At 35.1% G+C, this 25692-nt stretch overlaps 2 protein-coding genes across 2 annotated transcripts in view; both read left to right on the plus strand.

Annotated features, from left to right (window-relative positions):
• Positions 1-25692, plus strand: part of LOC142342513 (uncharacterized) — a 403423-nt gene that overhangs the window by 234908 nt on the left and 142823 nt on the right. The gene's annotated exons all lie outside the window — the stretch shown is intronic.
• Positions 1-25692, plus strand: part of LOC142342338 (uncharacterized) — a 126468-nt gene that overhangs the window by 64009 nt on the left and 36767 nt on the right. Inside the window, exons 5-6 of the mRNA XM_075393638.1 lie at positions 11021-11062; positions 14982-14999. Of these exons, the coding sequence (XP_075249753.1) occupies positions 11021-11062; positions 14982-14999 (60 nt within the window). The remainder of the gene's footprint in view (positions 1-11020; positions 11063-14981; positions 15000-25692) is intronic.

Raw genomic sequence — 25692 nt, forward strand, 5'->3', positions numbered from 1 at the left:
CTGCCTGGTTTTTAGAGCGGTGGATGGTCAGTTGCGCTAGGACCCTGTGAGTTGCGCTAGATTTGCGTTGATTACGCAGTATTCTCTCAAGGGTTGTTGCACATGATCTTGATGCTGAACGTAGCCAAACAAACTGCAGGGTTTCCACAGAAGTTGGGTTCCCTTTAGATTCAAATAGTTTGCGCTGGTGTTTGTACTTTGTCATGTTGTTGCAAATTTTGTTCGTGTTGCACATTTTCATTCAGAACTTTTACATCCGCGATGACAATGTGAGTGGGCGTTTCAAAGATAAAATTGGGCTGTCAGTCACGGGTGTTTCAAAGATAAAATTGGGCTGTCAACCACCCAAACTTTTGCTCTTTAAAACTCCACGAGGAAGCCATTTTTATGTGGCCACGAACTTCGTTATGTCTTGAAATTGTGTCTTTTTTGTGTGCTAGATTTTTGCTTTGCTTTGGAATCAGCATAGAAGCCATAATGGCATTTATGCTTTATTTGTACACCAGGAGATTGTTTCGATCTCAATTGAGTTCTGATTAATGGCGGCATATAAGTAACAGCTTTTAAGTTTTGTTGTTGGTCACGGAAGTATAAAGATTTTGTCGAGTTCCAGCGTTTTAATCAATCTTTGGGTCATTTTCCCCAATTAAGGAATCTTTTTGTTCAAAATCTTGTCGCATTCTCGGTGATCAGATAATTTATGTCCATACTTTTACTTTAGGCAGCGAAACAGAAATGATTCAAATGAAGAAGAGAAAGATTCGGTTGGACAACTTGGGGTCTTGGCTCCACTTTGGATACTGTTGAATTGTTTTAGTAATAGGTAGACCAATCTATAATAATAATAATTGAATTCGTCTTGAACAATTAAAATTACAAAAATTAACATCGATAGGTATATACATAGTCAAGATTGGACCTGCCGGAAAGCCTGCTAAAGGCTTGTTGAAGGCAGCCCAAGAGCATTTGATTCATTTTTAATTATCACAAAAATTAAGCATTATTATCAAAGTTAACATGAAAATTGAACAAAATATGAAACATCATGAGGATGAAGATAAACAGAGAAAACTTAAAATAAAACGAGAAAAATAAACAGATTAAGGTTAAATAAATTCTATTTCAACGATGCAGTCCAGGACAGCCTCAAGCCCACGAGAGACACCTCCCAGCGCAATGAGGATGAGTAATCTAAGTACAGTTCTTGAATGATAAGAATGAATTTCGAGTGCTCATTAAAGGCCCTACAACAGTAGTTAGTTCCACACCTTGAGCACTGAGAGGCATCTCACACAAGCAAGAAGCTGTCCAGGACTGCAAAATCACAACAATATGATAGAGGCAATTTGGTACTACTTGGATTAGTTCTTATTTAAAGATAATATTTGCCAGTTCTAGGTTCCCTATTATGAAATTATCACGGAATTTGTGTAAATATGCGGTTTTTGAATTTTCACTTTTAACGCTTGTCTGGATTTCTATGTTTGCTTTTTTCAACAGGTTCGCAAGACAAATTGTCCTAAAATCTGCAGAGAGTTGTTTCGCTTTGCATTTGTTTATTGGCAGAGTTGATCCCGCTTTCTTTTGCTCTGGTTACATAGAACTTTTCACATTGTGAGATTTCTTTTTTATTGACCACTCGTTTGAAAAACTCGTATATGTGTAATTCAAACACCGATGCAATTTTTAATTTCTCAAGTTTTTCAGAAATGCTGTCACGATACCTTTTACGAAAAGCTATTCTAAAAAACCGTTTTTGACTTTTGTGAATTACATAGAGATTGCTTTTCTTCACGCAACCATATATGAGAATCCCATATTGCAAGACCGGTTGTACATGCGTTTTATAATAATTTATAAGCTGATTAATTGTCATTACGTCACGCAACCTATAGACAATTGCGCAGAATTTATTCATCTTTTTCCGTATATACTCAATGTGTTGTCTGAAAGAAAGTTTGTTATCCAACCATATTCCTAAATATTTGCAAGAATCCACACTTATTAAAAATTCATCGGAAAAGTTTAGTGAGATGTCGTCTTAAGCAATGCAAAATCTGAGCAATTTAAATTTCATAGCTTTTACGGTTTCTTTGTTGTATTTCATCCAATGATCAACTCTTTCGTTACCTTTCTGAAACTCCTCGTTGCTTGCAAGTGGATTTTTTACTATTGCTGTATCATCAGCAAAGAGTGTTACTGAAGAATTGAAAACAGCATGCGGCAGATCATTGATATATATCAAAAACAGTAGTGGACCCAAAACTGAGCCCTGCGGAACCCCACATTTGACCTGGCGTTTTGTACTCACAGTGTTATTAATATGTATATACTGATACCTCTCTGACAAGTAATTTTTGAGCAGGAAAAGTTACAACCTCGAATTCCGTAGTTCTCAAGTTTTCCTAGTAAAATAGAGTGATCAACGCTATCAAATGCTTTCTGCACATCAAGTAAAAGCATCAGTGGATCTTTTTTCAGATTTTTCATGTTTCTGATCTCTTCAACTAACCTAAGAGCGGCATCTACAGTGTTCAATTTAGACTTAAATCCAAATTGATTAGCTTTGAGCAACTCAAAATGTTCAAAATAATTAATAATTCTGTTATAGATAATACGTTCAAACACTTTTGCTAATGATGAGAGTAATGAAATTGGTCTGTAATTTCCATGCTCATTGACATTACCATATTTGTTGAGGGGATTTACTTTTGCAACTTTAAATTCGTCCGGTAAAATTCCAGTTTTAACACAGTTATTGAACACATTAGTTCGTGTTTCACTTATAAGGGGACAACAAAGTTTTAACATTTTGGAGGATATACCATCGTGACCATAGCTGTTTTTACTTTGCATGTTTATAATTACGTTTTCCACCTCATTACAGTTAATTTCACTAAAAAACAAAGATTGTGGTTGCCTTTCTATGGGTACTTTTTCTTCTTTTTCAATTTTGGCATTCAGTTCTGTGCCAATGTGTGCAAAAAACTTATTCATATCATTTGGGACATTTGAGTCAAAATTATCCGGCAAAATCAGTTTTCTTTCTGATCCAATTATATTACTGATGGTAGTATGATATTGTTTTGTGTCTGCACTTTCCAATTTAGTTCTCCAGTAAGCTCGATATGTTTTACGAGATAGCGCATTACATTCATTCCTTGAAATCTTAAACTGCTCAAAGTTGTCTATTGTCGGATTTTTAATATATATTTTGTAGAGAGCATTCCTTTTCCTTGATACACGCAGTACTTGATTTGTTACCCAGTTTTTACGCGCCCTTTTGATTTTTGTAAGTGGACAAAATCTGTCGAAAAAATAGGTAATTACCTCATTAAGCTTTACGATTGCTGTATTGGGATCGGTATCACTAAATGCGATATTCCTTAGCTTTTGGCTCATTAGAAACTCCAGTCTTAACCTGTTATCAAGGTTATTAAAAACCTTTAGATTTCTTGTGAAGAAACTGCGTTCAGTTTCTTTTAATAATTTCGGAAGCATCAGAACACTTTCACACAAATAATGATCGGCTGGTTCAAAACTATAGTTCTTGGCTCTCTTACTTAAAACATTACCCCATGTATGGTCTATACAGCTTGCAGAAGTTGATGTTTCTCGGCTTTGACTCCGTTGCGACAGTAAATTTATACCGAAGGATGTAAATATGTCGGATAACCCCCTACACTCCTTGTTGTCTCTTAAGAGATCAATAGTAAAATCTCCTAAAATTATTTGTTTTCTCGAAAAATTATGTTCCTCTAGAAACTTCTCCAAGATATTAAAAAAACCATCAATGGACTCGGAGGGTGACCGATACAAAACTGTGAAAGTGATTTTTTGACCATTTTCAGTAGCAATATCAATGCTTAAAATCTCTGCGTCCGAGTGTTTTTCAAAACTTCTTACTTTGAGCTTCTCAGATACATAAACTCCTACACCTCCTCCTTGTGATCCGCGGCACCGTGAGAAAAACTTATAACCATCAAGAGAAAAAAAGGTTTTCATTTTCAGACTTGTTTAGCCAAGTCTCCGTAATGGCGATTATATCTGGTTTATTAGTGAGTTGCTCAATGCATGCTTCTAGATTAATAAAGTTTTTCCTTGGAGAACATACCTTAGTTGTAACACAAATGACAGCCTCAGAAGAACTATTGTGTTGCTAAGACGAAATGGTGGAAAAAGGTAGATTAAGATCAAGTGAGGTGATCTCTGAGACTGCCAAGCATTACGAATCAATAGATTCTTCGACAACGAAGCCGTTTTCAGAATCAATATCATTATTTTGATCAGTAGTAGTGTTGGTTACAATGGATTCAATATACTGATTGAGTAGATCTTTGTTATTTTTCAGCTTCTTCAGATTTCCGAATATTTTTCCATCACTAGGGCGGCTCATTCCTCGTTTGTTTGCTTTTTCTTTTCCATTAACTTGTTTTTGTCCTCCTTCAGTAAAATTGAATAATGCTGTTCTAGATGCTGATTGCAATGTTTTTTTGTTTTTAGAATAAGATATAAGGGAGCCTTGCGCGAGTAATGAATCTGCATCCTCCATGTCAACAACGTTGTGTGGTTTCGGCTTACTTCCATTCTTTTTAATAAAAACTTGTGGTGCGCAGTTGTAGGTCGATGTTTTTAAGCCTAATCCTTTTAAATAATCCATTAAATCGGCATCTCTTTTTGTTAATCGTTCGTTGAGGAAGATCGGTTTTGCATTTGTCGGGTTAAGCTGATTTCTCAGGAAATGTTTTCTTCTCCATATTCTGTCCTTCACATCAAAGTAAACGAACTTGACAATGAATGCTGGTGGTTAGCTAGGGTTGTGGATCGGCCCCAGTGGATGACATGCTACGATGCTGTCCCGCTCTACTTTGATGTTCAGGTAGTTGGCAAAAAACGTTAAAACGTCCTCCCAATAATCTGTCCCATGCACAAGGGGTAGGTTGTTGATAATGATACTGTCTTTTGATGAGTATATTTCAATATCGTTCACCTTTTTCTCCAGGAATTGTACCCTTGATACTAGCTTGTTGATAGATGCTTGCTTCTTCTCGAGCTCCCCAATAAGCTTTTCCATAAAATTCATTAATGTGGGTTAATGTGGGGTCACAGTTGTTGATATTGTCGAGTTCATCTCTCAAATTTATCATTATGGCAGCTCAGAGATAGGGGGTTTAGCTTATGCAGGCCAAATCTATTTAATAAGTTTATCACAACAATTAGGCTTTATAGCACCAACAAATTTAAGGGTCATATCAAGAACAAACTGCAGGTTAATGGAAGCTATAAAAGTTTTGCTGCAGCAAATAGGATGTCTAAATGCGCGCGCAATTAGGATTAGGTTGACTCAATTACTAATAAGGATACGCATTTGTTTACGGCATAAGCGCGCATCGCAGCTTCACCGCGATACTCGGCCCGCGGTTTTGGGATTACCTCCCACAAGCGAATGAGAGCAATGACCATGAGCAGTGGTCCGCTAATGCTCGCAACCACTTGTACCAAAAATAGCGTTTTTTGGTGCACTGGACTACATTATAATTTGCAAATCCACGAGAGCTGCAGAGTTTTAGTCAGGTTTTTCTGAGAATCGGATTTTTTCATAAATCCTTGAATTATTTTGATGGTGACTATCGTTGTCAGAAACCAAATTTATAGTTTGTGGTCTCATCATTAATGTAGGGTGACTAAGGACTGTCAGTTACAGGAATCTCTTGGCAGTAATGTCCTATTGTAACAATATCTGCGACTTACTTGTAGGTGAGGAGTTTTGTGGAGATCTGTGTTGCAGCTTTCCTAATCAGTTTTCCCTGCATTTTCCCTGCATCATCTGGTTCTCGCGGTTGGTTTGACACTACTCGGACCAATAATTGAAAGTACAGACAAGATAGTATCTCTAACGTTTGTCCATATCTTTTTAACAGAGATATCTGCTTTGCTTTTTTTCAGCATAGAAGATATGATGGCATCCATGCGTTGTTTGTAGGCATCATCAGAAGATAAATTCGATCTGAATTGAGTTGTATTAAATGGCGGTATATTTTTAAGAGCTTTTGCACTTTCTTGCTCGTCACTTAACTATCAAGATTTTGTCAAATTGCAGCGATGTAATCAAGTTTTCGATCAATTTTCCAATTAAAAAATCAACTTGTTCCACATCTGGTCCCATTCTTGGCGATCAATTATTTTATGTCCATACTATAGGCAAAGAAACAACAAAGATTCAAATGGAGAAGAGAAATGGATTCAGTTGGATTAGTTGGATACTTGGCTCCACTTTAGATACTGATAAAATGTTTTAGTAATAGGTAAACCAAATTATCGAAGAAAAAATTTCTAAGGGTCAATTCCGATTAGATCAAGAACAAACTACAGACTGATGAAAGCTGTAAAATTATTGATGCATCAAAGAGGCGGTCTCGATGCGCGCGCATTCATGCTGGGGTTGACTCAATGACTTATACAATGACGCATTTGTTTACAGCTACATCAACTGAGGCAGGCTACCATAGATTGGGCGATGACTATTCGTTCGAGAGCAGTTCTTCCAATGTTAAGCAGTTATTTTTATGTTTTTATATGTTTTGTTCCATTCTTTCCAGCTTTAGTTGTCTCAGCTGCTGTAAGCCACCATTTCCGAAAAAAGTGAAATTTTGAAGAAATGCTTCTTGGAAATAGGTGGGCAGATAGAGATAGAGAGTTATAGCAGAAATGAACTAAAAGGAAACTCTGGACAATTTTTTTACGTGGTAATGGAAAAAGCGCACTGCGGCAACTATCTAGAGTTTATTATAGTTACTATGCATTCCTGAGTTTTTTCAGTGGAAAATGCAAGAATCAGGAGAAAGCGAGTTTGTTGGGAACGGAGGTAGTGATAGTTTTTGGAAAAAGTTCACACACACACACGGAAGTATGCTTTGTCCCGTGTAAGGCGAGAGTTCAGGTGATCTTTTGATCTGTCAGCAAGATTAAAGAAATTTCTGAAAATGTACCAGAATTTTTCCATGACTGTGAACCCTTGTCCATGAATTTAGACGGGTTTATCTGGAAGTGACTCCATTCTAATCGAAGAGAACTATCTCTATCTTACTCGTTGTAACCCAATAGTGTAGTCAAACTCTCCAAGTAATTCGTGTGTTGTTCGCCATTATTAGTTTGTGTCTTGTAGACTTTCTTTATAGATTTTCTTTAAACTTGCAAAGTTTTCAAAATTTTCTGAAAGTTTTCATTTTTTGAGTTTTCCAGCCCCAGTGGACAAGGAACCTCTAGGGTTTGATAATACCTTACTGCATGGTTTCTAGTGTTAATAGAATGGTTTTTAACATTTTATTGTCACGAATTAAAACCGTTATTTTATATAACATCCAGTTTTTTTATTCTTTTTTTTTTCGAAATTTGTCGGTTTTTGAGTTTATTTGGCCCAAGGGATCAGGGTACCTCCTGTAGTGTTCTGTAATAGGTTATTGCATTATTTTTAGTTGAATAGGAGTGATTTTTTATATCGCAAATTTAAGCAATTTTTCAATATTTGATTTTTTTTCTGAAATTTTCTCTGCGCCAATGAAACTTTTCCGAGCTTGAATTTTGGTTTTTGAATAGTGGATTGGTGATTCAAACAAATTTTTCAGCCACCAAAATTGTTTGAGTCAGGTAAAGGCATCGTGATAATTAACCTCTCTGTTGAGGTAAGATTTTTTAAAAAGTTCTTGAGATCTGCAAAAACGAGTTAACCCATGCGTCAAACAGTTTGCTTTAAAGCTTCTCTAATATACTTGATGGAAAAACGCCAGAAATTATTTACCAGTTGATCTCATTTGTTCTCAAGCGGTTGTTGAGTCTATGCAAAGTTTCATTTGTTTTTAAAGAGAAGTATAGCATTCCTTATTTTAATGATTTCGCTGGAAGGAATTTAAAACGTTTAAAGGAATTGCGTTTTCGTAAGGAGATTTTGTCTGTGACTTGAATTTCAAAGTGATGACAGGAAGAGACTGGCCCATAACAACTTATTGGTATAAAGCTTCACATTTAACATTTAAATTCCAGCTTATGATTGGTTTTCAGGAGATTGTTGATCACTCTTTTTTTAATCGAAGTATTTACTGCTGAGTCTATATGCCGTGCTTAGTAAAGGAACTTAGCGTAAATGAACGTTTCTTGATTTTGTTTCAGATCGATGAGTGAAACTAGTGTTTTTGGTTTTTTGTGTGTTTTTTTGAGATCCACTTGATTTGTTTCTGATTTTTCAGCAAAAAAATTGATAGCCAAGACTTTTGTTACGCTTGTGGTCTTACAGTTAGGCAGAATTTCCCTCGTTGACAGGACCGCACTCTTTTTTGGCGTTGGTTTCCAGTTGAGTCCATTCGCAAAATTTTCCCAGTATCAATTAGTGTTTCATTTGACGATATGTGGATTGAACATATACTGTCATAACGTCTGCATAAGCTACTGTATCCGAGCTTGTAATTCATTTAATATGCGGTGAAGTCTATACTGCACAGTATTGACTCAACAACGAGTCTGAAGACTATAGCTGGACAGCGTTGCCTAACTCCACGTTGTAGCATATTAGTGTTGGAAAGGTAGCCATTGATCTCAATGATTTCTATCGTTTTTTAAAAAATTTTTTTATTGCACTTTTTGTATATTGGTCAGAACCATTTTTGTCAGGTAGATCAAATATGCAATCCCTGTCTGTTTTATTAAAAGCTCTTGATAGATCGAGATTTAAAATGCATCTGCTTTCTTTGGGTTTTTATGGGCGTTGCGTACTTTACTCGATGCTTTTGCACTTGTGCTTTGAAAAACTAGCAGCATAGGAGCGATCTCTCGTTCAAAAATATTTTAAAAGTTTGAGGTTATGCCATCTGACCCTGGTAAGCTCTCTGTGTTTAATTCTTCAATCGTTTATTACCTCATCTAGAGTGATTTCTTTTTGTTCATTCGTATCAGTTTTGCGTTCTTTCAATTGATTCAGTCGTCATAGAATTCCTTTTTCTTCCTTTTATAGAGCTTTGTAAAATGGTTTTCGAATACTTTTTTGAATTCTTACTGATTTTTTGCCACGCTTGCGCCAACATACAACGAAGTATTGTTACTGTTCTTGATAATTAGAATTGCCGCGGTTTTGAGATCGTTGGCGTTTCCACGTTTGCATGACTTTTTCAGTTCTTCAAAATGATTCACTAAATTTTTTGCTCCTCGATGTCATTCTCATTTATTCTGGAAATTGTTTAATTATGTCGTTTCATGATATTTCCTTGAATTTATGTTGCTGAATTCAATCTATGAGTGTCTTCTTCAGCGATGATGTTTTCCATTTTTGAGCCCAAGACTCTTGATTGGTTAATAGCCAGTGCCTGACAGATATCGGGAATCTGGCACTTCAACTTCATAGCTTTCATGTGTCAAACAATTGTTTCCCTTTGCTTTTAATTCGGTTTGAATGTGCTGTTTGTTTTCATTAAAGTAGTGTTCTTCATTTTCAGAAAGCGTTTGCCTGGTTCCTTCTCTTTGCTTTTGTTACTTACTTCTAGCAACATTTTGTCTGCGAATTTAATTCAATGTGCTTTCATATCGCTGTAGTGAGTTTGGTTTTTAAAAAGTACTCAATCTGTGAAAAATAGTCAACCTTGAGATAGTGCGTGAAATCCAGGATGTATACTTTCATGGCTATATCAAAAGGGGCGGTATCTCGTTGAGGGATTAGAGCTTTGCGAATCGTTTGGTTTCGTTGTCTTGTCTCCTAGCAGTAGTTGATGTGTTTTTGGATCATGCCTAAACGCTTTAATCTAAGACTGGGGCCTCATTGCCTTTGTTTGCCAGTGTAGTCGCTTGATTTCGTATTTGTATTTACTAGTGATAGATCGATATCCGGAAACGTAGTTCCAGTATGATCACTTGAGTGTATTATTTGTTCTTCAGTTCTCAGTTCTTGGCTACAAACTGGTAGCAATCATCCACTGAATTGTTTTGCAGGAAAATGATAGGGTAGTTCGGTACCATTCAGGGACTGTTTCGTATGAGCGAGGTAGAGCCAGAGTTTTGTCTTCTTAAGCACATAAAATGAAGTAGATTCATCCGATTAAGTTGGAACACTTTTCGTTTTCTGGGGTTTGTTTTTTTTGGGGGGTATTAGTACCGCAGGATTTTAGTCAGACAAGTTTGTGCTCATTCGTTTTGTCACTTTTATTGTTTGAGAACAACACTTTTATAAAGTTTAGTGGCTGTGTTAACATAAGTGTTTTCAAGTTTATCACTGTTTTATTCTGTAGTGGAGGTTTGCTCGATTCTGTCAGCAGCTCGTGCGGTGACTATTGTGCTTCGTTGCACTATCTACTAAAGTTTTTCGAAACTCTTTGCTGGTTTCCTCTTTAGTATACTGGTAACTTTGTTTTTTTTTTCTGATTGGTCCTGTTGCGAGGACTTAGAGCTGTATTGTTGCTGATTCATTCCAGATCCGCGCAAATCGACAGAAAATTGAAATCTTAAAAAGATTTGACCTTGCACTTAAATCTTTAATGAAAAATAAACAAGAAAAGGTCACTGGCGAGCCGGTGGGTGCTCTTCGTTGCGATAATCGGCCAGCTGTTTCCGGATTACATCTCACGGCGCACTCGGTGCCTTGAAAAAAAGACGTCTTTTCTTTCATTGGAGCACAAGAGTACATTACCAATTGCGAATACTGAGCACAACCTGGGTTGCAACGTTCAACATTGTAGTATTTCTGAAAGATCACTTAACCTGCGGCTTGCTTTTATTTAAGCTTACCTTAACTTCGGAACTTCGGATTGCTTTTCGTTCACCGTTTTACCAAATGCCCATGTTTTCAGTGTGTCAAAGTATTAGTTTGGGTATTTTGGCATTGGTTGGGCAATTTAGCCCAAGAGTCTTACAGAATGTTTGAAGATAGCTGTTAGATGAATGAGGGTACTTCTTTCGGCGGAACCAGTTACTGTTGGAGAGCAATTTGTCCTCCTGTATGGGAAATACTTTATTTGTAAATAGTTTGTTTGTATGGTTACAGCTGAGCAATTAAAAGCTTCCCTTCAGAGCTCTGAAATTAAAGGTAATTTCAATCTGAATTCTTTCTTTCCGCGACATTTCCAAACAGCTTCTGGTTAAATTAAAAAATAAATAGATTTAACTTTCAGCGGACCCAAATTGCTGCCAAGTATTTCTGAAACAACTTTTATTTCTGTTTTGACTGATCTGAAAGTTTAGATTAACTTGAACTTTAATGGGAACTTATCTAAAAAGTTTCGCTAACCACAAAACAAATTTTACAGAACTTCAATTGTCGTTTTAAAGGACAGCAAATTTTAAAATCGAAAATTGCATCTACTTTAGTAGCAATTTAAAAACGGAACTTCATGAAAACGATAAATTGGCCATTTTTAGAGAGAGAAACCAATCTCTTCCTCTAAGGATTTAGTTACTGAAAAAATCATTGTAATGAATATTACTTTGTCTTGAAGGATAGATATATTTAACAACTCACAGTGATATTATTAACTTGAATACTTATGTGCTTGATTGTCAAGGTCCAGTCAAAACGTGTTTGACTTCGATTTAAAAGCCACACTAGAAGCCAGTTGATAAATGTTCCTGGAATATTATGTCCGATATGTTGATCTGAGATCAGCATACTGGACATAATGGTTTAGGGAGAGTTATTAGTTGCTCTCGAACGAAGTTTAAAGCAATTACTGTAAATGTGTGTTTGTCTTCTTTATTTAGTAATAGTTAAACACTGAATTTCTTTAGTATTATGCAGTAGATATACTGTTTTACTAAAGGAAAGTGTACAAACGAATATCGAGTTGCTAATGAATAATAAAACAAAAGGAAAATCTTCATCCTCGTAATTGTTTTTCTTTTAAAAAAGTTGAAGTTAATTACAGCTGTAAAGTTTCAACCATTCGCAATCTTTCGAGACTACATGTCTATGATAAGCTTTTTTTCAATTTTTTTAAAATTTTTTTTTCCATTTTATGCAAAATATTTGCTTGACCGTTTTGTCTAGGGCGTTTTTATTTTATTTCACTTTTCAAGTGACTTTTTCACGCTTGACTTTTCATTTTTTTAGTGATATGTAGCGTGCCCATTGATAAATTAAGTCTGTAGCTAAAATAAAACCGATCGCAATTCGTCCGACGTTGTATATATCAGACTGCTCGGTATAATTTTGAATCGAAAGCTTTAGGACCAGTTCAAGGAGCCGAAAAACCCATTACTCAGATCTGTGTTCATTGACGAAAGTCTGGATCTACAGTTTTTTCTTTTAAGCTTCTCAAACGCAGACTGAAAATTTTGATTTGATGTGAAGCATATTTTGCGAAACATGAAAAGTGGCATTTTTAAACAGCTGCTGTCATATATTAACGGCTGTTAAGTAAGCGCTCGCGTGTTTGTTTTAACAATCCAAAGAGTATGGATTGCTTTGGTGCTGTCTTTTTAATCATTTTGATCTTCCAAAGTGAGGTAAACAGTTCAAGCCAGGTGGGCATTAAGTTGCATTCGAGTCATTAATCTAACTTTAGTAATTTGTAAAGTACTTAATGTGCTAAAATTGCTGGGAAGGCCCATGGCGAGGCGAAAAGGCCATTTCTTCAAGTTTTGAGCCCCAAAATGTGCAGTTTTTGATGCGGTTTGCGCCGTTTTTGGTCTCTATTTAATGAATCTCAATTTGATGCGGGTTACAGTTTACAGCTGTCTTGTTCAAGCAATATTTTTAAATGCATTTTTGTGGTTTATGTACGGCTAAAGCCAACTTCAACTAGAATTTGTAATTAATTTTGATTTTTTAAATTTTTTGACTTTTAGTTGCCGATTAAATTTTGCTCGTTTTTCAGTTGTTTTCTTTATATATGCGAAGCTGTAAGCTGAGCGTAGCTATATTGCGGTGCTCTTGGTTTTTTTTGTTTCGTCGTCTGACGCTCTTTTTTCGTTTTATATATGTTCACACAGCAAAGCTGAAAAAGACAAATTTTCTGAATGACTTCTTCCTCTCACTAACGGCATTTGCGCGCGTGACGTCATTTCTCACTCGCTTTAGCGAAAGTTTTTAGGTTATTTGCGTGATTAGATTTTGATCATACGTGACTTACCTCACTCGATAAAATGACTTTTGCACTTTAAAACTTAAGTTTAATTTGAATTTGTTTAAGGTCAAAGGAGCTCATATGTGCAGTAAAGGTCCCTAATAAGAGGCTTCTGTAGAATGAATTTTTTTTATTTAGATCTGTATCTGTATCGGCGTCAATTTTTTTTATTTAGATCTGTATCTGTTTCTATCTCTATTATATGGCACGCAGGTCTTTTCTTTCGCAGCTATTCCGGCAATCTGCCGGCTATGTTCATTATTTTGCGTCACTTTTGCTTTTATTCGTCTCTTTTATCTCCAGTCACGTTACTGCTTGCTTGGAAGCTGGTTATTTATTAGATTATTGTAAGAAAGAATGCCATTTGTTTACTTAACTATCAAGAAACTAGACAAATTATCAATGATTTTTGTATTTCTATAGTTTCTGTTTTGGTTTAATAACAGAATGAAACTGATTCTGAAAACCTAAATATCAAGATTTGTCAATGAATCCTTAGTGTTGTTGCTAATTTTTATCTATGCTTGTCTCTATGTGAAGAAAGATTTATCTAAATAAGATTTCTTTTATCTATCTCTCTCGCGTTTTTGATAGTCAACTTTGGTCTGCTTTGTTTTTGATTTTAAAGAATCTTGCTTGGAAAATCCCAAAGCTCTTTACTATGCTTTTCAATAATATGAAATGACGTCTGCAGGAACATTTGCGTCTCAAAATGTAATATTTCCGTTATTAATAAAAATAGTTGAATAATATAACTATTTTAATTTAAGCGATCATCTATCGAAAAAGTTGTTGAAAGTTCTAGTTGTTGAAAGTGGGTTGAATTTTTTTCTTGAATCATATTTGTCAGTAAAAATTTTCTCCTAAGTAATCTGTTTTTTTTCTAAACTGGTTAATTTTCAGATGATTAAAGATATTTACCCAAATGTTGTGCTCAAGGAGCAATTCAATAAAGTCTGTTCGATCTAATCAATTGCTCTCAAACGAAGTTTGTAGCAATTATGTTTGTCCTTTGGTCTTTTACGCAATTTTTTTGCTTGACTGATTTTTCGTCAGGCCCATTTGACTGTCCGTTCTCAAAACCGCTCGTCGGTCGTTTGAGAGCAATTCGCCCGACGTTAGTCGGTTATGTTTTTTATGCACGGCATTTTCTTTATTGGAATTGTCCCTTTAATGTTGACGGTAACGCATATGGCGTCGAAGATCAGATTCTCGGGTTTAATAACGCTAAGTTTGACTTTTCTAAAAACCTTTATTTGAGCTAGTAAACTTTATTTTGATGGAGCTTCAATGACCATTTTCTTCATTCCTAAAGTTAATGCTTATTCAAATAGTTATTCAATGTGGAGATTTTAAGTTCAAAAAAGAAAAAAATTCTAAGCCTTGAGTGAGTAACGAAAAAGTATACTTTTTCGATTGGATCAATTTTCAAGAGCGTTTTCAATGATGCCACTAGTGTGAACTTACCGATTGGTCAAAATTGACATAGCAGAAAAGTCTGCTCGGCATAAAGTTCGTAACCTCCAAATATATTTGGAGGGTTTGAACAATTACCCTTAAATTTGTACCCGTTCCTCGCGTTGAAACTGCTTCATACGGCACAGATGAAACGTTAAAGATGAAACCATAAATTGATGTTTGGAAATGTCGCTAATGGGAATCTAAATGTCTGCTGTGCTGTTACAGTTCTTATTAAAGCTGCAATGTCTCCCATTATAGCCCTCCCCTCCCTCCGAAGTTTAGTGACCATATAACGTATAGCCCCCCCTCCCCCTATCATGGTAATTATATCAAAATGGGGGTGCAATTTCGGGGGCTATAATGGGAAAGAACCACGCTTGAATTATGTAAAATCGCCAGGTAAAAATTGGGTGCGTTCTTTAGCCGAGCCAGAAGACAAAGGTATGTATAGGTAGTTTGACTCAAATCTAGTTCCCTTTTTCTATGTTCGCGAAGTCAAGCTAAGATTTCTACCAATGAATGTCTTTCTTAAAATCTTTCTATCGACGAATGTCTTTAAAAATTTTCTGTTGACCTTGAAATATCTGTTGCGATAAACAACCTTTTGACATTCAAACTCAGAAGTTAGGGATCTTTTCCGTTTGTGCCCCCCCCCATCTTAGTTGGCGCATATTATTTGCAAACCCCAGACGCGCGTGCCATATTTTTACATAATGATTTACTATTATAGATGACTTCTACAACGAATGAAACAATCGTTACCATGTCATTTGAACAAAGAAACAATAATTTCATCAGATTTGATCACAAATACTTGCCTTCTCACCGGTCTAATATTGCGCTCCAAATTTTATAGCATCTATTCTGTTTCACCCCCCCCCCCCAGTGTTTTTGGCCTCAATTACAATTTGTGCTCATCACTATCTGAAAAATAGCACGTGCGTGTGTGGGCCCGCTGAGCGGAGGGAATGGATTCATTCTTTACAATCCCAAAGTGATTTTTTTCACAATCCATTAGGGAAAAGTTTTGCCTAATGCTACGCTACGAATGGAAGATGTGCCTAATCACGTGTTCGCATAATATCCCTAAGCCCCCAAATAGAAAGCGAGTAAGTTGCAATCGTGATATTTTTCAATCTACCTATAGTATGATGTGAGAAATTTATTTTTGAACAAATTGTTGGTTTTTTATAGGGATTGTTTTTCTTATGAGCCATTTTCTCTCTTGTTTGCATTGTTTGTTCTCGTAGGCGATATTTAAATATAAAACATGTGTTCTACTTGTAACTTGTTACAATTTTTTGAATCCATTAATGGGAGGCTAATATTTTTTAAGACTTAGACAGTATTTGTTGCCATAAAATTTGTCTTGGCTTTATGTAACCTGGTAATATAAAATGTTTTCTTTTTTTTTAATTTTAATTCGTTTTTAAGCGCTTATTTTTGCATGAATTGACTTCAAATGTTTTTTTAGTTCTCTTGAGTGGTTTTAGTTTGCACAAATTTCTGCCAACTGTACTAAGATTTGTTCACAATATTTCATATTTCTGGAGTGAGAAAACTGTTTTCGAAGAAGAATTGCTGTTCTTAATTTTGATTTTCATTTTTTCAATACAATTTTTTATCTTTTTAATCGGTTTTCTAAATCGAATCCTAGTCCTTTTTAGGTCTATTTTTTTCCGGTCCGTGAAGATTTTTTTGATATGTAATTAAGGACTTGTTTTGCTATGTTTAATTGCTCTCAAACAAAGTTTATAGGTTTTGTATTAGTCTTGTTGTATTTATTCAATTTTTCGCATGACCAATTTTTTTCTGACTCTTTTAAATTTTCTTCTTCAAAAACGGAATAAACAGGTAAAGAATGGTGGGCAATAAGTGTCTGAGCAGTTCTCTAATAGAGGCTTGCGCCTTTCTTGTCTCGATTATTCGATTCACTGTTCTGAGGAGACAATTTCATGGTTTGACGGCCGGTTCCTAGTTTTAAAAGTTACCAACACTCGCAACGTTGGTCGGTTATTTTTTTAAAACTTTGCTTAACCAAAATTTTTTTTGCTTTACCTTAGTTCACAGATTTTTCAAGATTTTGCGTTCAGAATTTTTTTCTATGGGCTATTTTCTTCTTCGCTCATTCCCAAGTCTTTTCAAACAGCAGTTGCTCTGCAGAGAAATCTAAAATGTGAAGGGATTCTTTAAAAAAAACGAAATTGAAAATAGAAACAGGATAAACTCATAAAGCCCCATTTTTGATGCCCTATAATTAAACTTGTTCTTATATGTCTTAGTTATAATCTCTAATGATATTGGCATTGATAGTATTGGTATTTGTATTGATAACCCCTGTAGTACCTCATTAAGAGAGGATTATGTGTAACTACAAAATGAAATCAAAATAGTTCGCACTTTAAAAATGTTTTTTTTTGGAACATTTTTTTCTGTTCTTTCAATCACAATCAGGGATATAGGAGTAAATGGCGCTTATTTTTTTGGCTTCTGCTGCGTATATTTTATTCTAAAATGGCATTTAATAATATCATAAGTGACAATTTCTGTCGACAAAACCTTACCTCAAGTAAATTCGTAAGTTCGACAGAAATGTTCGGAAGCGCGATGCTAGTTAACAAGACTTACGTTCTTCCATATATACATTAATGCAACAACAGTAGTAGTGAAAATGCCTGGTTTGTAACGGGGGGGACCTGTCCCCCCCCCCCCCCCCCCCCGTTACAATACAGGCATGGCCTTTTTTAGGTATCCTTTTCGAAAACTTGTAAAATTTTTCGAAAATTTTGTTTTTCGTGGTTTGGAAAGACTTGTAATTTTTTGTGAATTTGGTGTTGTGAGAGTGTTGGAACTTGTAAATTTTTTGGAAAAAAGTTGGTGCGGTGAATGAGTGAAACTTGTAAAACTTTTCGAAAATTTTGAAATTTTTTTGAAAATTCTGAATCCTTTTTCTAGTCTAATGAGACTAATGAAGGACTGAAAAGCGAAAGTGACTAACCTGATGGAATACTGAGGTGAGGGAAGAAAAAAGATAGTTTAAAATTGATAAGTTTCTGCTCCAATGTAAGAATTTTAATAGTTTTGCGAGTCTGAGACTGCACAAGTGGTATCAATTTTATGGGTTTTATTGCCCATATGTTTGAATTAACAAGCAAGTGCGAAGTATTGAAATTGGAAGTTTGTTGAATTTCAAGCCTGGAGAGAAGTTTCAAGTAAAGTTTTGAACTAAAAATAGCGCATGAGAATGAATGGAGGACAAAATATCGCGAAAATTGGCTGAAAAATTGAAGAAATTGGGGTGTAAAATTTGTCTGGAAATCGGCTAAAAAACTGATTTTATCGCTTCATTACTGTGTCGGGAAGTGCTTGATATGGGGGCAAATTGAATTTTGGTAAAATTACGGGTTGAAAAAAGTTTGGGTGGAGCGCTTAAGGTGTATTTTTGAAGCCATTTTGAGTCAAAAAGAGACAAAATTTTGAAAAAAAAAGTGGAAAAATTGGTGTTTTTTGATGGTAAAAAGTTTAAAAAAATTGTTTTTCGCCGCCAATAAGCATTTTTATACAATTAAAATACTGCTAAAATATGGTACGAGAAATACTGTCAAGGAATCGGGTTTATATTAATTATTATTTAGTGATAACTTGTAACTACATTTTTTGTATTTTTTGATGAAAAATGGCCAAAAATTTGTAGAAATTGTTAATTTTTGAGGTAAGAATGTAGAATAAAATGTTCTATGCTAGTTATAAGGGAGTGGGCAACAAAGTGTTATAAGGTGAAAGTTTGCTCGAACAATTAATAAAAAGTAATTGGGTGTTGTTTGCATGTTACTTTTTAATAGCCGCCCTCATCTTCTCAGCCGGCTATTATTTCGCTCGTATTTTTTTTTACTTCGTCAAACTTTTTTTCGCTTTACCGTTTTGCCGCTTTTTCGACATTTTGCGTGAAATCTTTTTGACTTCTCTAGGCTAGTTTCTCTCTTCTCTCAATCTGCTAAAAGTGAATTTGAAGATCAGCTGCTAAGCAAAGCAATTCAAAATGAACAGAGTCGGTATAAAAAAATGAAGTCAGAAATAGAAACGGGATAAACCCATAAAGCCCAATTTTAGATGCCCGCTATTTGAACGTCGTTCCTATAAGTCTTAGTTACCACCTCTAATGCTTATTGGTGTTGATAGTAGCCCCTGTAGCCTCTCTCTAAGAAACAGAAGTATGTTCAACTACGAAATGCCATCAAAATAAATCGGACTTAAAAAATATTTTTGTACAAAAATCTTTTGTTTTCAATATATTCTATTCGTTCAATCCCAATCATGCTTATTGGAATCAACGGTGGCTATTTTCGGGCAATCTGCCGTGTATGTTTGTTAAATTTTTGTTTTTTTTTCGACATTTTTTGTCAAAAAAATGAAAAAATGGATGTTTCTTGGCCGTAGAATGTATAATAAAGTAATGTTTCGTTGTTGAAATGCAATTTGCAATGAAATTTTGTCATTTAACAGCTTGGCGAAACAAATAATAGTGATTAATTGGGTGCTGAATATATGTTTTTTTTTTGTCACTTTTTATGTTTTTTAGTTAAAACTATCACTATTTTGCGAACCAAATGTTATAAAAGAACAGTCGGCTAAATTAGCTGACGTCCAATTGTACAGTTATCAGTGTGCAAGGTCATTTTAATTATTTGCGCTGAAATTGTGGATAAAAAAGTGAGAGTTTAAGAACAAAAAAAGGCATGATTTGGGCAATTTTGCCGGTGATTAACACATTTATGTATCTACGAAGACTTCTTTGAAGTGTTCATGTATGACTTCACAACATGGTAGACAAAACTTGGGTGTGGCAACCATAAAACTAGGCTAAGTTTGAGTTTGAGTTCTATTTTTAGCATAACTGTGCAGTCGACCATGTAAAGCCAAAGTGACGAAAATTGGTCTTAATTAGTTGTATTGTATTTCAATTTCTTTAGGATTCAATTCAAAGCAAGCCGTGCTTCCTAAAATTTCTCTTACTGCGTGTTGATTCCAATAAGATTGTATTGCTTGTCCACAACGGAAACGAAGTTATGACTGAAAAACTTTCCTTTAACGATAATAGTGACTTTTACCACGAATAATATGAAGTGCTTTTTGCTAGAATTTGATACTTGAAATGAGCTGAATGATCTGAGAATTCAATTATAAAATAGTCAAAATTTATAAAGTCTGCTTCACAGAAGAATGTCGCACACACAACAAACAATACCAACAAAGGAATAAGTTTGATTTAATTTTCATAATTTAGATCGAATCTTCGTTTCTTTGGTGCAAAACACTTGCTCACGGGTGGAGTCGCAAGGCTTCCACTGCTCGAAACAAAATCTGGTTTGTTTTCGGGTTTGTTTTCAGGTGTACAGGCAATTGTATCTTGAACTATGGCAGGTGTTGGTGGTTCGCTTAAAGTTTCTGTGCTCTCAATATCTGGTTTCATTTTCCAAATGCTTTCAACCAGTTCAAGATCTCTCCAGTAGCCCTCCTGATTTTCATACAGCGGGGTTTCTTTCACGTCATCATTGTAAAAAAATTTTCGTACTCCATCGTCCAATGTGTCTGGGTCAAATACAAACTCTCTGACATAAGAAGTTACAAAATCCAACAAGTATTGAGCTCCTTTCATAAGGCCTTTCTCAAATCGAAATGACTGAATAAAATCAAAAATCACAATAGGCACAGCCATGTGATTTACTGTAACCCACTCATCTAACTGATAGTCCTGCTGTACAATGATAACAGTTTGCTTTCTGTAAGTCTCGTAAGCAATTGTTCGGCTGTCAGGCGTCGATTCCGCCTTTAGAATGATGGCTAGAGGAGACATTAGAATTAATTTATTTGGTTATGGTAGAATTTTGGTAATCAAATTGAACAATAGGAATCTGTTGTCAAAATTCAGGAACAGTTCTGGTAAATAAAATTTTGAATTGAGCAAATGAAAGTTGAAGCGAAAGTTAGGATACGAAAAGTTCAGTTATAATATTGAACTAAGGCGTGATCAATCAATTCCTTCCGTTTTGTTGTAAAAGGTTACTCAAGCAGCTATTACACACAAATTCATTACACTCAAATCTTTGTATTGTAAGTGATCCTTAGTATACTATTCGGTTTAACCTTTCTAATCTTTCCGTGTTAGCTATGTTGCATGTACACACCTAATTTTATTACTTTCTTATCTAGAGCAATTAATCAAAGCAGTATGTTGTTCAAATAACAATCAGCGTTGATATATGGAACGCTATGTAGATCAAAAGATATATAAGGCTTTAGTATTTGTAATGTCTGGGTTTTAACATGTGTTCTCGCAATAAATTCCATTTTTAGATAGGACGAAATGACTTGAACATACACTTAACGAAGTTTCGTTAAACTCCCGGTTTTATTAGGCTTTGGAACCAAACTTGACCTCTTTGCTTTTACGCTACCTTTTGTGCCTGCATACCGCTCGAACGTATTTAATACTTTCTTATCAATGGTAATCAACAGTACAACGTATTGATAACATTATATCTGTACATTTTGTGTGTATGTGTATGTGTCTGTGTGTCTATGTGTGGTTACTAGTGTGTTGTATAAACTATTTATGAGAATACATACAAACTAACACCCTTTTATGCTAGGAAAATTCTATTATTGCTTCTTATCTTGAAATGGTTTCAAAGGAATTTGCTTTTGTATGATCAAGGTTCAGTATGTGATTAATAAATCAAATCCCCGTTTGTCTGTTGGTAATAAATTGTTTTCCCAACCCAATGATCAATACTCCATTTTTTGTTTATTTCCAATCATTTTAATGCGCAGCCAGACTAGCGAAAAGAAGGTATACGTCTTGAAAAACCAATTGTATGCAGAAACTGTTTGAACAAAATTCACGAAAATTATTTATCGGTTTCATTAATATACCCAAACAATGTTAGGTTAAATTTTTTTTCTGGCTACAAGTGAATACTTTAGTGAAATTGAAGGTTTTGATTTTGATATAGTGCTAAAATTGAGGCCCTACGGTGGTATTATCGGCATAGATAATTCTTCAGTAGATAAATACTTAAAAATCTCAAAAGTTTTACGATTGCACGCTATTTTACACGACGCAGGTGGTTTCATATACGAAAGATACAGCTCTTATATGCTTCCGTGGAAAAGCAGCAACTGTTTTAGTGGACATTTGTCGGGAATTTTGTTTTGCTTATATATAAAGGTTTTTCATCCGTCAATTTTTCATTTATTGGAATGCTGAGCAGCAAAACAGTTGTGTTAGACGTTGAAGGGTTTCGTCACAGAAAAGAAAAATTTATTGTTAAAGAACTTGGTGTTTGCACCGAGGACTATCTTGACTGCGTGTCATTTTTACCTCCAACAAGTTATAGTGAGTTAACAACTCAACAAAAGCAATCATTCAGTTGGTTGACTAGAAATTTGCACGGCATTGAGTGGGACACAGGAGACTATCCCTATATTTATCTCACACAAATAATTTAAAGCGTTCGCTTGAGGAATCCGGGTGCAATATTCTACGCTAAGGGAGAGGAAAAAGTAAAATTTTTGTCAGTTTTGCTTGAGTGCTCTTTTATTGATCTGAATTCACTCGCGTGTCCTTCGATATCAGTGAACTATTTTAAAAAAACTGTCAAAATCATTCAAAGGTCAAAAACATTTTCAACAAACATTGTGCAAAAGAAAAAGCCTTTTTCTATTTCAACTGGTTAACAAATGAGAGAGGAATTGACGAAAGTGGAAGCACCCTTGTCATCGAGTTCAACAATTTGCGCCTTGATTACGGGGGACGGGAATCTGAGTCTTTCAATTTCCAAAGACGAAACCATAAAAACCGGAAACCAGTTTTTACAGAGAAAAGTTAAATTGTTGCTGACTGAGGACGAAATTCGCTCATTTACTCATTTAGTATATATTGAACCTTTTCTTCAGTGGAGAAAGCAAAATGTCAAAAACTCAACCCAGAGTCTGTCTTCCGAGACTCTTACTGATGTCGAAGCACCCGGTTGGTGAAGAAATAGACAAGAACGATCCTTCACTGCCAAAGGAGATTCAACACTTGATGAGGGAAGAAAGAGTACACAAAATTGTTCATTATGACAAAACTGAGAGACTCCCGGAGTGCTTTATGGTTCATATGAAAGACTTTCTAACTGAGTTCAATTGCTATGAATTGTTTTATTTAGAGTGACTTTTTCTCAATACAATTTTTAAAAACATTTTATTTTGTCTCGAGATGGAGGGAGTAACAGTTGATCAAGTTGACGCTGTTGTTGAAGAAAGTTTTTTTGAAAAAGAAAGTAACAGCAAATCTTCATGGAAATTTTGTAATCAAACAACGTTGCCACGGTCAGAAGTTGTATTTTTCGTTCAAATGTTTGTTATTTTACTGCTGATATCACTTTGTATTGTTAAATTAACAATTTTGAAACCAAATTGTGAAGAAACTTCAGTTTGGATATCAATATTGTCAAGTTTAGTTGGATACATTTTGCCAAATCCAAGACTATGAATAAAATTATATCTACGCAAGATAGGGTCTTCATGGCCGTTGTAGGGCCTGCAGGTTGTGGCAAAACAGATTTAATTTTCAAAATGTTGATTGGAAACACATTTTACCCAAAACTTAACAACATTATTTTTTTATACAGAGAAATGCAACAAATATACATCAAAATGGAGAAAACACTTGGTGTTACGTTTAAAAAGTACACCAATTTAGATTTTTTGAATAGCCTTGCAAACTGTCTTGTGATAGTAGACGACTCGTGCGAAGAAATTTACAATGACAAAGAATTTGTTAAATTGGCCACTGCAGGGCGTCACAAAAACATTAGTGTTATTTATATCAAGCACAACCTTTACCAACAGAGCAAGTGGTCTCGTACAATAGACTTGAACACGACACACATCATTTTGTTCAAATCAGCCCGTGATACTCAACAAGTCGAATTTTTAGGTAAACAGTTGAACCTCGTTAAATTTTTAAAACACTGCTATCAATTGGCAACGAAAGAACCGTTTGGGCATTTGCTTATCGATATTGATCCAAAAACTTCTGATTGTTTACGATACTGTTCAAATATTACTGAGCCAGGTCCATCAATTTTCTATCTTCCATCTGATAAAGCAGAAAAAACTCCTCTAAACAATGAAAGAGAAAAAATTATCTATACTGAAGCAAATGGTGCATTTGCAGCCAAAACAGTTAAGGAAATATTTGCGTAGTTGTGATAGTGATGCTATACTGGTTTTGTGTGAATGTCTTCACAATGTTTTACTGGGACATGTTAGAGTGAAAGTAAGAGACTTAGAAAGTTAGACATATATTTAAAGGTGTTCTCAAGAAAAAGTCATCAGTGGATAAACGGCGAGCACTTTTACTAACAAAAACCGGTTTCGAACTGATTCAACTCATTTTTAAATTTTGTTTCATCCATTTGAGTCAAAACAATGTCAACTGCTAAGAGTTTATTTTGATTCCCAAAAATCAGTTTACGAAGGAGCAACCGTATTCCTCACAAATTCTAAATGATCCCAGAGTTCAGCATACAGGTGCCTAATTTTCGTTTTTGAACCGTATGCGAGCAAATGAAAACACTGACAAAGAGAACCAAGAAATTTTGGATACAAGGGAAACAACTGATCCTACTGAGTTGTCAAAAGTACATGCAGACAAAATTCTTAAAAATCTCACCATCCTAGTGCCATCCAAATTTACCAGGACGGAAAAAATTGTTATAAAAGAATCAAAAAAAGTTGTTATAGGCGAAAATGAAAATTTCATTGTTGACGGAACAGCGACTGGAATAAATGTTCCCACTTTTCTCTATGATTTGCAGCAACCAAATAAAAATATAAATAATCCAGATTATTTCAAGATTCTAGAGGCTTTAAACATAAAAGAAGATTTGGTGATCAACGGTAATGCTAAAATTGCGATCCGGAAAAGACCTCAAAGAGTTACCAAACAAAAAAAGAAAGAAAACTTTTGCGCCAAAAAGAATCAAGCACAAAGAAATCAGCCAATTACTTACAGAGGAATCCTCAGACGCCGGAAGTGGTTTCGAAACCTCAAAGGAAGACAGAACTCAGCAAGAGGAGAAGGACTGGGAGTCTTTCGACGAATGAGAAAAAATTGCTTGAGTTAAAATATACGAAAGGTCCCGCAGCATCCGGAAGCATAAAAAATTTACAAAAAAGCACAAAATTGAAACCAAGTAAAGTGAAATTGTTTCTAGAGGGTAAAAATGCCCACACAAAGCATTTAAAAAGATTTCCAACACTGAAAGTTATTGCTAATGACATAAACGAGATTTGGTCATTAGACTTGGCTTATGTGGATAAATTAGCAAAAGAGAACAAAGATGTAAAATATTTGTTGGTTGCGGTGGGCTGTCTCTCACGTTATCTACGAGTCGAACCCTTAAAATCAAAGTACGCCACAACTACAGCAGATGAGTTTAAGAAAATGATAAAGAACAAGCGACCTTAAAAAGTGTGGGTAGATGCTGGAACAGAATTTAAGGGCTCATTCAGCACTCTGTCAGAAAAATGATATTGAAGTTTATAAAACTTTCAACGGGAAAAAAATCAGCATTTGCGGAAAGAAATATACGTTCTCTCAAAAATTTGATATACAAGTATTTAGAGGACAAATGGACATACTCGTATATTAATCAATTGCAGAGCTTTGTACAAACCATCAACTCTAGAGTCAACAGAGTAACGAAATTGGCGCCAAATAAAGTGACAAAGAAAGACGTTCCTTACTTGATATCATTATTTTTTAATAATTCAGCAAAACTAGTTCGCCGACCAAAGTTTTACGTTGGGGACTTTGTGCGAATATCAAAAGCGGATCTTCCTTTTAGAAAAGGATACAAGCAAACATTTACCAACGAAGTTTGAGATTTACGATATACCTACAACAAATCCCCCTACTTATAGTCTCATTGACGCATCCCAAGAGCCAGTCAAAGGAAATTTTTATGAATTAGAGTTGGTCAAAGTTAGAGACAACAGTAGTGAAATAACAAAACATGAATGAATTCACCGTTCACTTAGTTTCATCAGCCTCTATGAATATTTAAAACACCTTGTCTTCTTT

This window comes from Convolutriloba macropyga, chromosome 7 (assembly GCF_964194025.1).
Source record: "Convolutriloba macropyga chromosome 7, txConMacr16.3, whole genome shotgun sequence".
NCBI lineage: Eukaryota > Metazoa > Xenacoelomorpha > Acoela > Convolutidae > Convolutriloba > Convolutriloba macropyga.